This window comes from Setaria italica, chromosome IX (assembly GCF_000263155.2).
Source record: "Setaria italica strain Yugu1 chromosome IX, Setaria_italica_v2.0, whole genome shotgun sequence".
In the NCBI taxonomy this organism is placed as follows: Eukaryota; Viridiplantae; Streptophyta; class Magnoliopsida; order Poales; family Poaceae; genus Setaria; species Setaria italica.
Genome location: NC_028458.1, coordinates 8929139 through 8941470, shown reverse-complemented (window position 1 = coordinate 8941470; position 12332 = coordinate 8929139). Strand labels below are relative to the sequence as shown.

The 12332-nt window shown below is 45.5% G+C and overlaps 2 protein-coding genes across 3 annotated transcripts; both read left to right on the top strand.

Annotated features, from left to right (window-relative positions):
• The first annotated feature begins 131 nt into the window (after positions 1 to 131).
• LOC101755834 (xyloglucan endotransglucosylase/hydrolase protein 31-like) lies at positions 132 to 2505 on the top strand. Its single transcript, XM_004986254.1, has 2 exons — positions 132 to 355; positions 2145 to 2505. The coding sequence occupies exons 1-2, from the start codon at positions 132 to 134 to the stop codon at positions 2503 to 2505; spliced, it is 585 nt and encodes a 194-aa protein (XP_004986311.1).
• Positions 2506 to 3422: 917 nt separating this feature from the next.
• On the top strand, positions 3423 to 10176 carry LOC101760270 (tankyrase-1). Of its 2 annotated transcripts, XM_004982124.3 has the most exons (13): positions 3426 to 3681; positions 3801 to 3881; positions 4705 to 4872; positions 5450 to 5581; positions 6100 to 6239; positions 7085 to 7195; positions 7330 to 7455; positions 7755 to 7907; positions 8549 to 8647; positions 8727 to 8825; positions 9406 to 9576; positions 9654 to 9733; positions 9863 to 10176. In XM_004982124.3, the coding sequence occupies exons 1-13, from the start codon at positions 3483 to 3485 to the stop codon at positions 9924 to 9926; spliced, it is 1623 nt and encodes a 540-aa protein (XP_004982181.1). In that variant the 5' UTR covers positions 3426 to 3482; the 3' UTR covers positions 9927 to 10176. The 2 variants fall into 2 exon arrangements, with proteins under 2 accessions (XP_004982182.1, XP_004982181.1); XM_004982125.3 differs by lacking the exon at positions 8727 to 8825 and having other exon boundaries at positions 3423 to 3681.
• The last annotated feature ends 2156 nt before the right edge of the window (positions 10177 to 12332 follow it).

The following is a 12332-nucleotide window of genomic DNA, read 5'->3' as shown; positions in this document are numbered from 1 at the left end:
GAAATAGAGGCCCCAGGAGAGGACGCTCACCGAATCACGCCGGCGGCAAACAGCCAATGACAGCCTCGCCAACGAACAGTAAGAAGGAGGAAGGCATAAGAACACCAAGCAGAACGAACCAGCTTTGCGGCATGGCGGACGACAGTAGTTCGGGATGGGCGATCTCGTCATCACCTCCAAGGAGGACCACGGCGCCTGAGGGCGTCGTCGGTGACAGCACCGGCCAAAGCCGGGCTAGGATTTCTCCTGACCGAACCATCCCAACCAGCGTCGCTCCAACCAGCGCAAGCGCGGCCATACCAACATGTGGGTGGGAACGCCTCGAAACAACACCTCCATGGAGGAAACGGCACCTGTAGGTGTTGCTGTTGTCGGCAACGGCATAATGCCGGGCTAGGATTTCTCCCGGCGAGTTCCCGACCCGTCGGCGCAGCGCAGGCACCGAGAATGACGGGGAGCCTTCGCTGCCCTTGATCTATAGCAATTTTGACCATTTTGTTCCTACGAAAGGTCTTTATATAATCCAAAATCTATATAATACCAATAAAGTGACTCACCTTTTTGCTTTTGTTATAAGACTGTTCAAACCAATCATGCTCTGCTGCCTAGTGTGGTATTGTTCAGGCCTTCAGGGTGCGCAACTGCGCATCTCCAAACCTTGAACGCTGGAAGCCACTGTTTTATGATCAACGCACCAGGTTTATGACAGCTTTAGCTTTTTTATAAAAAAAATAACTTGTCCAAACCAATCGTGTTAAACTTAAATTTAGAGGGCTTTGATTGTCGGCTCCCGAAGACACATATGGTCGTGATCCACGAGGCACGGAGTACGATTTTGCCAACATTTTGTCGATCATCAATGGGTGCCAACGTGACAAGCTATATGTTGTCGTGCTCGGTAGCCAGCCATAACTGACCACAACTGGAAAAGTTGTGGTAGTCGCAGGTTAGACACCAACCAAGCACAGCTTATGTTTTTTGTGGCGTTGCTGTATGTGAGGCGTGGCGAGGCATGGCTGGGAAACAAGCACGCTGCATGGCCGAACAACTTTTCAGGGATCAAACGTGCATTTGACAAGGTTGCAATCCAATTATCAAAATAACTTATTGTGAAAAAGGTTTATTATGATTGGTAAGGCATCGGTTCAAATTAACCCTTACTTCTCCAAGCCCCTTGTGCTGCTGTTACACCCTCGCTACCTTATTTGTATCTCAAAACCTATTAGGCGATTGTAAAAACAACATTTTGTTTCTGATCCTAACCGAAAGTTAGCCATTCAATAACTTAACTATAACAAACCTAATGTTTTTCTTCTTCACGGATTATCTTCTTCAACCTCAAAGTCCCCTTCTTTTACATGTGCTATGATGCTAATAATATACGCCATCCTACTCTAGAGTATCAGACAGTCTTCCACTGTCGACTGTGCTTCAGCTTCGCCCACCGGTAGTTTTGTACTACCTGCAGTCAATAACATCTATATCGTCTTGCCACACCGCTCTCTTGTGTCCGTCTCCTCTGCCAGGATATCATCGGCCTGTTCGGCTGGACTTATAAGCCGGCTGAAAAGTTGAAACAGCTGATTTGTTGTGTGAGAAAAATACTGTTTGGTGGCTGATAAGCCGGCTGATAAGCTGAAGCGAACAGAGCCCATGCTTTTTGAGAGCTTTCTCTAAACCGATGAACAACAACCCCTCTGTGTTGCTGATGTTGATGTTATGCATTGATTAAAGGTATAGCAAATTTTAGGAAATTTAAATACTAAAAGAATCACAATCCTTTATTTAAAACACTCTAGGTAGTAGCAAGCCGAGCTGCATAACTAGTTACTGCACCTTCGCTTGCTGCAAGCAGAAAGAGCCTCTAGTTTAAGCAGTGAGGGTATCTGAGCAGCACAAATCAGGTTCGGATTTCAATCCCCCAATTTAAAATTGCTTCAAAATCTTATTTAGGGGGAAAAATTATCTCCAACAGCTCACCTATCTTTCCTGTAAAAATACGCTAAAAACATCTCCATTACCCGTATAAATGCAGAAAACGGATCCTTCCCCAATCCCGAAATTTCCTGCAGCTTATGGCCACGGGCGGCCACAGCTCACGGCGCTGGACGTACGATTCATGGTTGTTCTTCCCTGTCGCGCAGGTTCCTGGTGAACGACGTGCCGATCCGGCGGTACGAGAGGAAGACGGAGGCCACGTTCCCGGACCGGGAGATGTGGGCGTACGGCTCCATCTGGGACGCCTCCGACTGGGTCACCGACGGCGGCCGCTACCGCGCCGACTACCGCTACCAGCCGTTCGTCTCGCGGTTCGCCGACCTCAAGATCGGCGGGTGCGCCGAGGACGCACCGCCCCACGGACGCCGACCCGTGCCGGCGTCGCCGTCGGGGGCGGCGCTCAGCCCGCAGCAGGAGGCCGCCATGCGGTGGGCGCAGCGGAACTCCATGGTGTACTACTACTGCCTCGACTCGTCCAGGGACCACGCGCTCTACCACGAGTGCTGAAACCACTGCACTGAGGGTCGTTGCAATATGCGATTGCAACTCCCAATCCAAACCAAACGCGTAGAAGAAGGTGCCGATCTGGTCCTTAGCCTGGAACTTGTAGGTGTAGTTGGCCGCCGGCGGGATGGCGCAGTTGGTCCCCACCACGCTGTCCTGCCACGAGTTCTTGCGCTGCTTGATGCCGTTCTTTTTTTTTTGAAACATTTTGATGCCGTTCCAGGTGAGGAGGAAGGAACATGTAGCCTTCTTCTTTCTCGCGGCCGAGGTGGTCTCTATTCTCTGCTCTAGGATTGGAGAAGCTCATGGTCACGTTCTGTTTCGGTTCTTCTTTAGTTGGAGGTAGAAGAAGAAAGAATGAGACGGGGAGAGAGTAGGGAGGTGTCAGGCTGGGTCCAATTACGATGACGTGAGCTGTTTTGAAATATTAAGAACTAGTTATTAACGATCTGCTGTGGATTGATATATTTTTGAGTACATAATTTCAGAAAAGAACTTTTCTAAGTTGCCCATCACAAAAGCCGGGATTTGAAGATTTTCTACCTGTGATCGAGGTCGTTCGGAGAGGTAGCGCTGCCGTAGAAAGTAGCAGGGCTAGTACGTGCGTGACTGTTGGCGAGAACGGCGGCAGCCTCCTCTCCGTACGGTAACAAAGCTCCATGTACCCATACCATTTGCACGTCCCAAATCCCCACCCAATCCCGGAGTTTCCGCCACCATGCAAGAGCCACGGCCACGGATGCCGCGTAGCAATGCCATACCCACGAGCTCCCCCGGATCCATCGCAACCGTCCACACCGAAACGTGTCGAGCGATCTCGTCTTCAGGGCATTCCCACCCCCTTCCCCCCCCTCCATAAAGGCACAGCCGCGCCACTCCTTGGGCTTCCCCTCGAAGCTACCGCCTCACTCCAAAACCGTACCCTCCCGTCCCGTCCCATCCCATCCGCCGCTTCTGCAGTGCTCCGGTCTGCGGCCGCCATGCCGAGTGGGAGGCGTCGCCGCGGCGGCGGCGGGGGGCGGGGATCGTTCGCGGGGCGCGGAGGCGGAGTTCAGGGCGGGTCGGGACGCGGGGGCGGAGGCGGAGGTGGGGCTGGGCGCGGGGAGTACGACCAGCAGCGGCTGAGCGCGGAGGCCATAAGCGACATCGCCTCCGGCTTAGGGATGGAATGCACCATCAGTACGTTCCGATACGGCTGCTCCGCTCCGATCATCTTTTCATCTCTCGCTTTGCATTCCGGGTTTTGCTCTCGGTTGTTGTCTCTAATGGTGGCTGCCGCCTGCCGGTGGCGTTCGTAGACTATGGACCTGACCTCCAGATGTCGCCTCAGATCAAGTTCCTCATGGCGTGCGACAGTGGCAACATCCGCCGCATCAAGGGTGAGATCTCCCGATTCCTCTCTCTCCGCTCCGGTTCTGAAGTGGGCTTAGCACTTTATGGGGGGGTTTTGGCCTTAGTTGGCTTGTGCTTCGGCGCGTGCGCTTGTGTTTTCCCCCCCAGTGTGAACTGTGTGTACTAGGGGATCTAGCCATCTAGGAATGGTGCGGGTGTTCTGAATTTAGTTGGGTTTCATTGTTCACGGTATGATATGATGTGCGGTTTGATTCCTGTATGTCAAGTATTCCCTGGGTTAGGAACGCGTAGTTTGGCCTCTATCCTGTACTTTTGGGGGAGGAGGGGGAGGAGAGTATGCAATAGGTCAGCCCAAGTTGGGGCTGTGCGCGCACCCATATCCTTCTATTCTAGTTTGAACAGTGTACCAGGGTAAATGCTGCCAGTGAATGCGAATGCGCTTTCATTTGACTGTGAAATGAGTCTATTTTCTTTGAAATCAGTTTTGCTTCACTGTCCGTGGCGTGATCTGCATTCCTGTATTTCAAGAAGGGGCCTGGGTTAGGTGACCAATTTTGTTTTGATTTATCTCGTACGTTGGGAGCCTTGAGTATGGACTATTTTTCCTGGTTTGTAATTGGCTGTTTGGCATATGATTCTACACTTTGTTTGGCCCATTTATTTTGGGATTTTAAACTTCTGGATTCGGTTAAACTCTTGAAGTGTTGGCCTTTTGGGTTGAGGCACTGATTTCACCATTTTGCCTGGTTATTTGATTTGAAGCTATGCAATAATTACTTTCCAGACCTTAATCAAGATTTTTTAGAAGTTGCATTTACTGATTTCCTTTTGGAAATTTTCTATTTGAAGCACTGGTGGAAAGCTTGGATAAGGATGACAGAGAATCGCTTGCCTCTGCAAGAATGGAGGGATTGGGGGCACTGCATGCAGCAGCGATGAAGGGTAAAGTTGAGGTTTGCAGGTACTTGGTGGAGGTGCTGAAGTTTGACATCAATTCGGTTTCTAGCCCTGAGTTGGGTATGTGTTTCTCTTGTGCTACGATAGATGCTTCCATTTTTCTCCTAGTTCAAATTCCGGGTTTATGCAATGTAAGCTTTGATGTATTCTAAATCGTTATTGGAGTTTGAATTGCTAGCACATACTTTCAAGAGGTGTTTATTTGGTTTCCCTTGCCTATGTTGTTACTGTCTCAATTTTTGCATGGAGTAAACTGTTTTACTGCTTAGATTTTCTTGTGTCTAAATAATAACCAACCACTCTTAATCATAATTTTTCTTCTGGGAAATATGATTCCCATATACATGAATTGTTACTGTTTTGTGAATGGTGTTATATACTACGGTATCAACAGTAGAACTTGTTCACAGCTCCATATGCACCTCCAAAGTGGTATTTCTGTGTGATCACCATAGCTAATGTTTCATCTGCTAAGCATGTGTCATAGAAATAACTTATGTGAAATGCCCTTGAGCTGAAATGTTTGAAGACTGTCTGCGTTTGTTAAAACTGTAATTGCAGTATGTTGTGGTGGGTGAAGTAGAGATGTTAATGATCACTAAATTGGTAAATTGTCTGCTTATAATGCTCTTGGCAGGTATGACACCTTTGATTTCAGCTGTCTCAGAAGGGCAAGTTGCTGCTGTCAGGTATCTTCTTGACAAAGGTGCAGATCCAAATAAGCAAGATCATGAAGGCTATGCTCCTCTGCATGATGCCGCAAAAGGAGGTATACCTTTCTGCACTTACCTAGACTTCTAAACATGTTCTTCATGTTTTCTACTTATCTTGAAGCACATTAGGTACTGTATTTCTCTTTACTGTCTAAGTGCTGTTTGACATGGTTACGGAGATGATCACTACCTTTTGTTTATGCCTAATGATGGTGCTTCTAATGAACGTAGGGTGTGATACTACAACTGTGATGTTGTCCTTGTTAATCCCCTTGAAACATATTCCTTGTTAATAAAGAAGAATGTGCAACCCTCTATTTGTCCATATGGCAACTTCATATCTGCGTTCTTCTGTTTGATGCTTAAATTCACCCAGGTGGTTTGCACTGACATGAATGGTATATTCGTATCCATGACTTGACAGAAAATATGTTGTCCATGAATCATACATAACATAGAGTATACTATATAGTTGCAGCTAATTAAAAAGCATATTACCAAATGAAATAATAATGTGCTAAACTTGACATATTCCTCACTGCAATTCTGATAATGCATTTCCATTTATTTGTAGGATTTGATGAAATTGGACGATTGCTGCTAACTGGAGGAGCTATTGTTGATATATCATCTTCTGAAGGGACACCGTTACATGCTGCTGCTGCCTTTGGAAAGATTGGCATCATGCAGATTTTACTCGAGCATCATGCAGATGTAATGACAAATTTAATTATTCCTTTACCTGTGCTTTATGTGAAAATAATTGTAGAAGAACCTAATTGATAATAGCAACAGCTTGCCCCTTCTAAGCAAAGTTGGTGAGAGCATTCTGTCAAAGGAAGACAAAGTTGATGAGAGCAACTTGAACATTTTGGTAGAAATGGGTTTGGTTTTCTGCTTGTGATTTCAAAATGTAGGTGGTCTTAGTTTCGCCACAAGTCAGGCTTCTTTAACTTCGACCAGGTTTATAAAAAAATGAACTAACATGTACAACATTAAATTAGTTTTCATCAAATCCACCATGCCATGTATCTTTTTATTGTACCTATTAAGTATTGTAGATGTCAATATAATATTTTTTTCTATAAATTTTGTCAGTTAGAGAGAGTTGACTTAGGACAAAACTAAAACGATGAGGGAGTACTACATTAAACCTTTACTTTCTACTCCCTATCCTAAAATGTAAGCATATTAATCTTGACTAAGTTTATATACAAAAGAGTATCAACATCTATCACATCAAAGAAGTATACTATGAAAATGTATCTCATAATGCTTAGTCAAAATGAAGATGGTTTGATTTAGGACAACACTATAAATGCATTTTGGGACGAAGTGCCTAAGATTCCACTACCACTATATAATGTCTATAGGACAATGGCATCATGTGGTAATTGGTTAATAATCTGGTATAATTTTAGGTTTAGGAATTCATAAAAATATTTGTCTAGATTGTGCTTTAATTCAAGTAAACACCAAACATAGTGCTCCTGACTTTAGTAACATCAGATTATGGTGTTCTTACATAGGAAGTGACTTTTCAAGAAAAAAAATTGCAGGTGAACAAGGTCTCAGCAAGGGGCTGTACGCCCCTGGCTGAAACTCTTCTTGCCACTCCGGAAAGACTGGATGAATCAACTCGCTTGAAGTGCCTGAAACTCCTTGTTAAGGTCTGTATCTCATTGTCGATGTCATTTGTATGTTTAGCGAGGGGACTCCCATGTGGAAAGAATTTCCTTTTCTTTAGAGTATTTGTATGGGCAACAATGTCAACATGATTTTATATTACATCATCTATTCACAGGCTGGTGCTGATTTGAATTCTAGACACCCACAAACTCCATTGGTGATAGGAACTTTGAAGGGCTTAACAGAATGTGTTGAATGCTTGTTGGAGGCTGGAGCAGATGCCAATATTCCTGCTCATGATGTGAGTTCTTATTCCTGATTGTGCTTGGCTGTTGCCTTGGAGCTTGCTAAGGCTCCTTATCATCATAATGCTACTGTTGTTTGTTTATCAAGATTAATGGTATCTTTAACACTGATTTTGTCAACTTTTGGACGTTTTTGATTTATAATATGAACCTTATCTACATAAATTCCAGGCTAGTTTTGCTCCCTTTTTTGTGTGAAAGTTACATGCAGAATTCATATCGTTTGCATTAAATCCCTTGCTAGGCAAGAATAGGTTTCTGCTGTTATTTTATTTTGTTGTTTTGTTATATGCAGGTTGGTAGCAAACCAATTGAAATTGCTGCAGAGTCTGGAAGAAGAAAGCTTGTGGAGATCCTATTTCCTTTCACTTCACCTATTCAAGCTGTACCAAACTGGAGTATCGAAGGAATAATTGCTCATGCAAAATCAATTAACTCGAAGGACAAGGTAGCCTAACTTGAAGGTTTTCTTATGTATGCTTTTCATTTCCAGATTCATCCTACCTGCCAGATAGCAACACAGCATGCGTTCTTGTGTAACATAAATAAAGCTAAATACAACAACAACAACAACAACAACATAGCCTTTCAAATAAAGCTAAATAATAAACAATGTAAATTCTATTAATATGTTGCCATGCTTATGTAAATGTTTTTTCTATGAATTTGTTGTTATGTGCAAGGCCAATGAGAGATAGTGAAGAAATTCAATCTGTCCAGGAATGAAGAATTATTAATAACCAAAGTTTCTTTTGGGGAAGAACTTGAAGGAATCTTCTGTTCCCCACAAAAAAAAAGTAAAACTTTTCATTCAACGAAGCACAAACGGTGAATTGGGAGCAAAAAATTGAATGCCTGTTAGCCGTTCAGGCTTACCACTTTTTTCTTTCTTTCTCTTGTAAAACTTTAAACTGTTCAAAACTTCAATGTAGTGCCAGAACTTAGCTATGGAAATATTTTGTGAAATGTGCTCAAATTGTTGCACTTATAAACATGCTTTCTATGCTGAGGTTGAATGTGTACACGCCAAATTTCACATCCTAGTCTACACTCTCATACATGGTAAATGTACTTTTTTTTTATCTGTAGGTTAATCAAGGTGATAACAAAGATAGCAAGGTTGATCAGAAATTACATGATGAAAAAGCTATCAAGCAGGATGCTGCTTCATCTAAATCTTATCCAGAGGTATCTCCTGGCCATATGTTCCTATTGGAAATTGGTATTTTATTTTGACCTTCTCTGACCTTTTCTGATTTCGGATAAGGCAAGTGATAATAAAGATAGAAAGGCCCAGCTAAAATTACAAGGTGGAAAAGCAGTTGAGGGGAAGGACTATGCCGGTGCACTAAAGTTCTATAGTGAGGTGCATGTCATATCCTCCTATTGGAAGCCTCTGCCTATTTTGAACTAAAACGAAATTCTGAAGTTACCAAATCAATGACCCCCATCCATTGGTTCACTGGATGCTTCTGTCTGATTTTTTTACTGATATCTTTTGCAAGAGTTAAAGCATTTGTTGTCCAAAAGCTGATGTTTCACGTGTAGTTTTTATCTGTTTACTTCCAGAACTCCTGTAACCGATATACAGTATGCAGCTGCATTGGATGGATAATAAAGCATCGAGTATCGTTTGAGTGTATCTTTCCTTCTGTGCACCGAGTTCTTGCCAGTATTTTGTTTCACATTAAATCGTTGATTATCATTTTTTGTGTCTTGTCACAATCATTCTGCTTGGCACCCAACTTCCAGGTTGTAACCGTGTTTTGGTTCAGTTACTTTCCAAGCATCAGCATACTATGATTTACACCAACCAATTATGTTTGTCTAGTCTAGCTTTGGTTCAGTTACTTTCCAAGCATCAGCATACTATGATTTACACCAACCAATTATGTTTGTCTAGTCTAGCTCCGGAACCACATGCTCTTACCTCTTTTTTTATGCAGGCAATTAACCTGGATCCTAAAGATGCTGTCCTGTATTCCAATAGGAGCTTCTGCCATGTAAAACTTGGTGAAGCACATGAAGCTTTCCGAGATGCTAATACTTGTATTAGACTGCGGCCTGGGTGGACAAAAGGTTACTATCGTAAAGGTGCTGCCCTCATGTATCTCAAGGTCAGATAAAATCACAAGTTCCTTTGCTATCATTATCCTTTCCACGGCATGTGGATAATATGCTCATGTTCCCTTAGGAGTACAAACAAGCATGTGACGTGTTCATGGCTGGAATTAAACTGGATCCTACAAATGAGGAGATGGAGCAAGCGTTCTGGTGTGTATTGCCCTCCATTTTGCATGATTTTTCACATAATTCTTTCTTGCCGGATGGCTTGTAATTTACATATCGAAACATTGATTCCACCTTGAATGGTTCCTGACTACTGCCAGTGACGTTTTTCAGGGAGGCAGCGGAAGCAATGAAGAAGGAACATTCGGCTGAGAAGAGGGTCAACTCTGTCGATTAGGGTTTGGTCAAGTTGTGCTGGGTTCAGTTCTTTTGGACTTATTGTTTTGTATATATCTGAAGACGAACTCTCGAATAGTTGCATGATGATGTATGCAACATTTGTAGGGGGTAAGTTCTAGACTTCTAGTTCTAAAACGTTTAGTTAGACTTGGTGCCACTTATCATGAAACGCCAGTCAATCTTGTTTTGGACAGGTTTTCTTTTGCTCTCCTAGTGTGGCATCGTGACTATATATGCTACTTGTCCAATGTTCCCCTTTTGTATGCACACCATGGCTTGCCGGGACCGAGTTCCCGTGCAGTGGCTAGCCACCGCACGTTAAGCAGTCGGCAGTTGTGAGGGGAGTCCCCGTTGTCTACTGTAGCAATGCTGTACATCACAGTTCGTGTTGGTACTGTTCACCTGGATCGATTACTGTATCGTTCAATCGGGATCCTCCATCAGCTAAATGGACGGCCACTATAGCACGCAGTCCTTACCTTGCAGTTGCTGAAAGCAATTGCACTGGATCTGCGTCCGGCTTGCCGAGGATGCCTACCACTGTGGGAGCCTTTGTATGGCTCTTCCGTTTTCTCCTTTTGGGCCTTGTTTAGTTGGCCAAATTGGGAGGTGCCAAATTACTGTGCTGGCACTGTAGCACACTGTAGCGTTTCGTTTGTATTTGTGAATTATTGTCCAAACATTGACTAATTAGGCTCAAAAGATTCGTCTCGCAAAGTACAACAAAACTGTGCAATTAGTTTTAAATTTCATCTACATTTAGTACTCCATGCATGTACCGCAAGTTTGATGTGACGGGAAATCTTCTTTTTGCATAGTGCCAAAGTTGGGAGTTGAGGGTGAACTAAACATGGCCTTGGTTCTGTAAGCTCCATTTGAACAGTCTTAGAATGTGATTTGGACTCTGGAACCAAGAATTTCAAAAAAAAAATACTGATAACCTTTGTTTTTTTTTATGAAGAAGAAAGCTTAGTTTTTTTTCCCTGTGTGGTCTTGCAAGGGCAGGCAGTGAGCTAAAACGAAAATGGATGATAGCCAACAGTAACTTGACGATGAACAGGGGTGGATGAAGGGAAGCAGCCCCCGCTTCGATCCTGACGACCCTCTCAATCACGGCGTTGACCAGCTTACATCGAAGGCGTCCCTGAACGGCTGAACCTGCCGACGGTGGCCTTCGGGATCCCTGTACACGATGCCGGGATCATCCGGATCACGTGATCCTTACCTCATCGCCGCTGCCGCTGCCGCTTCCGCTTCCGCTTCCGCTGGGCCGAACTGCCGGAGCACGCCCTCCGCACGCACGCACCGAGCTGTTGCGCACCCTGTCCCGCGGCGGCGCGGCCCCAGCACGGACGCCAAGTGCTTGGCGTGGTCGGACGGCAGGTACCCAGTGCCACCGGTACCGCATGTACACGAAGCCTCCCAGGCGGGCAGAAGGCCGCGCTCTTTGCTTGAAGTGGCGCGTGACGCGAGTCACCCACTCACCCTCCATCGTCGGACCGCCGTGCGCGGTGCGCCGACGAACGCCAATAAGCAATAGCGGGCGATAAGGAAGTGGTCCCGCGCCTCCGTGCTGACCGTGCACCGCACCCCCAACGCACGGAGCCAGTTGGGTAATCCCGGGCGAGTGCGTCATGCGCGCGCTGACTAGACCCCTACAAGGAGGCGTTGTCTCCGAACTGTATGTATAAGACGGCCATACTGCATACCGCAACCAATCTGGTGGAAGATGACCTTGACTCCTCGAGGTTGAGTTTTTTTTTTTTTTGAGGTTCCTCGAGGTTGAGTTGTATCACCGATCTCTTGACGCTCAACGATGTCCCCAACGCTAACCTGGGAACTCTCGCGGTCGCGGCGACCAGCACCGAGCGCGGGCGCACGCGGGGGGCGTGAAGGCGAGGAGCATCCACACGACGCCGCACGTCGGGATGGCGAGCGGCAGGAACTATCTAGCAGCCCTCAGCACCGGCGACGCATGCGCGCTCCCCGTGGCGCCTCACCGAACACGCAACTAGCCAGCCGCTTCAAAAGGAACACTCGCTTCAGGATTAGTGGTGCTGGAGAGTGAAGATCATGCTTGGATTATTAGTGATTGCTTCTGAATCACATCATTTTGGTCAGCAACGGATGACATACGGCGGGTCGTGGAAGCAAAGGTACGTTCGGCTGGATTTATAAGCCGACTGAAAAGCTGAAACGGTTGATTTGTTGTAAGAGAAAAATACTGTTAAGTGGTTGATAAGCTGAAGCGAATAAAGCTATAGATCGAGGAAAGCACAGGGAACTAGGTCTAGGGATAGGATCGTAGGATTGCCGTCCGTGCCAGCCCGGCAGTGTACGCGTACCATTTTAATATTCAAACTGCGATCCGATCCCGAAGCCTCCGCTCGCACAAAGAGATTCT

Bases quoted from the DNA above. Each gene is read 5' to 3' on its own strand.
- LOC101755834 (XM_004986254.1), top strand. From the start codon at position 132: ATGGCGGACGACAGTAGTTCGGGATGGGCGATCTCGTCATCACCTCCA. The intron at 356-2,144 runs GTAGGTGTTGCT...CCTGTCGCGCAG, and splicing joins CCATGGAGGAAACGGCACCT to GTTCCTGGTGAACGACGTGC.
- LOC101760270 (XM_004982124.3), top strand. From the start codon at position 3,483: ATGCCGAGTGGGAGGCGTCGCCGCGGCGGCGGCGGGGGGCGGGGATCG. The intron at 7,456-7,754 runs GTGAGTTCTTAT...TGTTATATGCAG, and splicing joins CCAATATTCCTGCTCATGAT to GTTGGTAGCAAACCAATTGA. The intron at 9,734-9,862 runs GTGTGTATTGCC...GACGTTTTTCAG, and splicing joins GAGATGGAGCAAGCGTTCTG to GGAGGCAGCGGAAGCAATGA.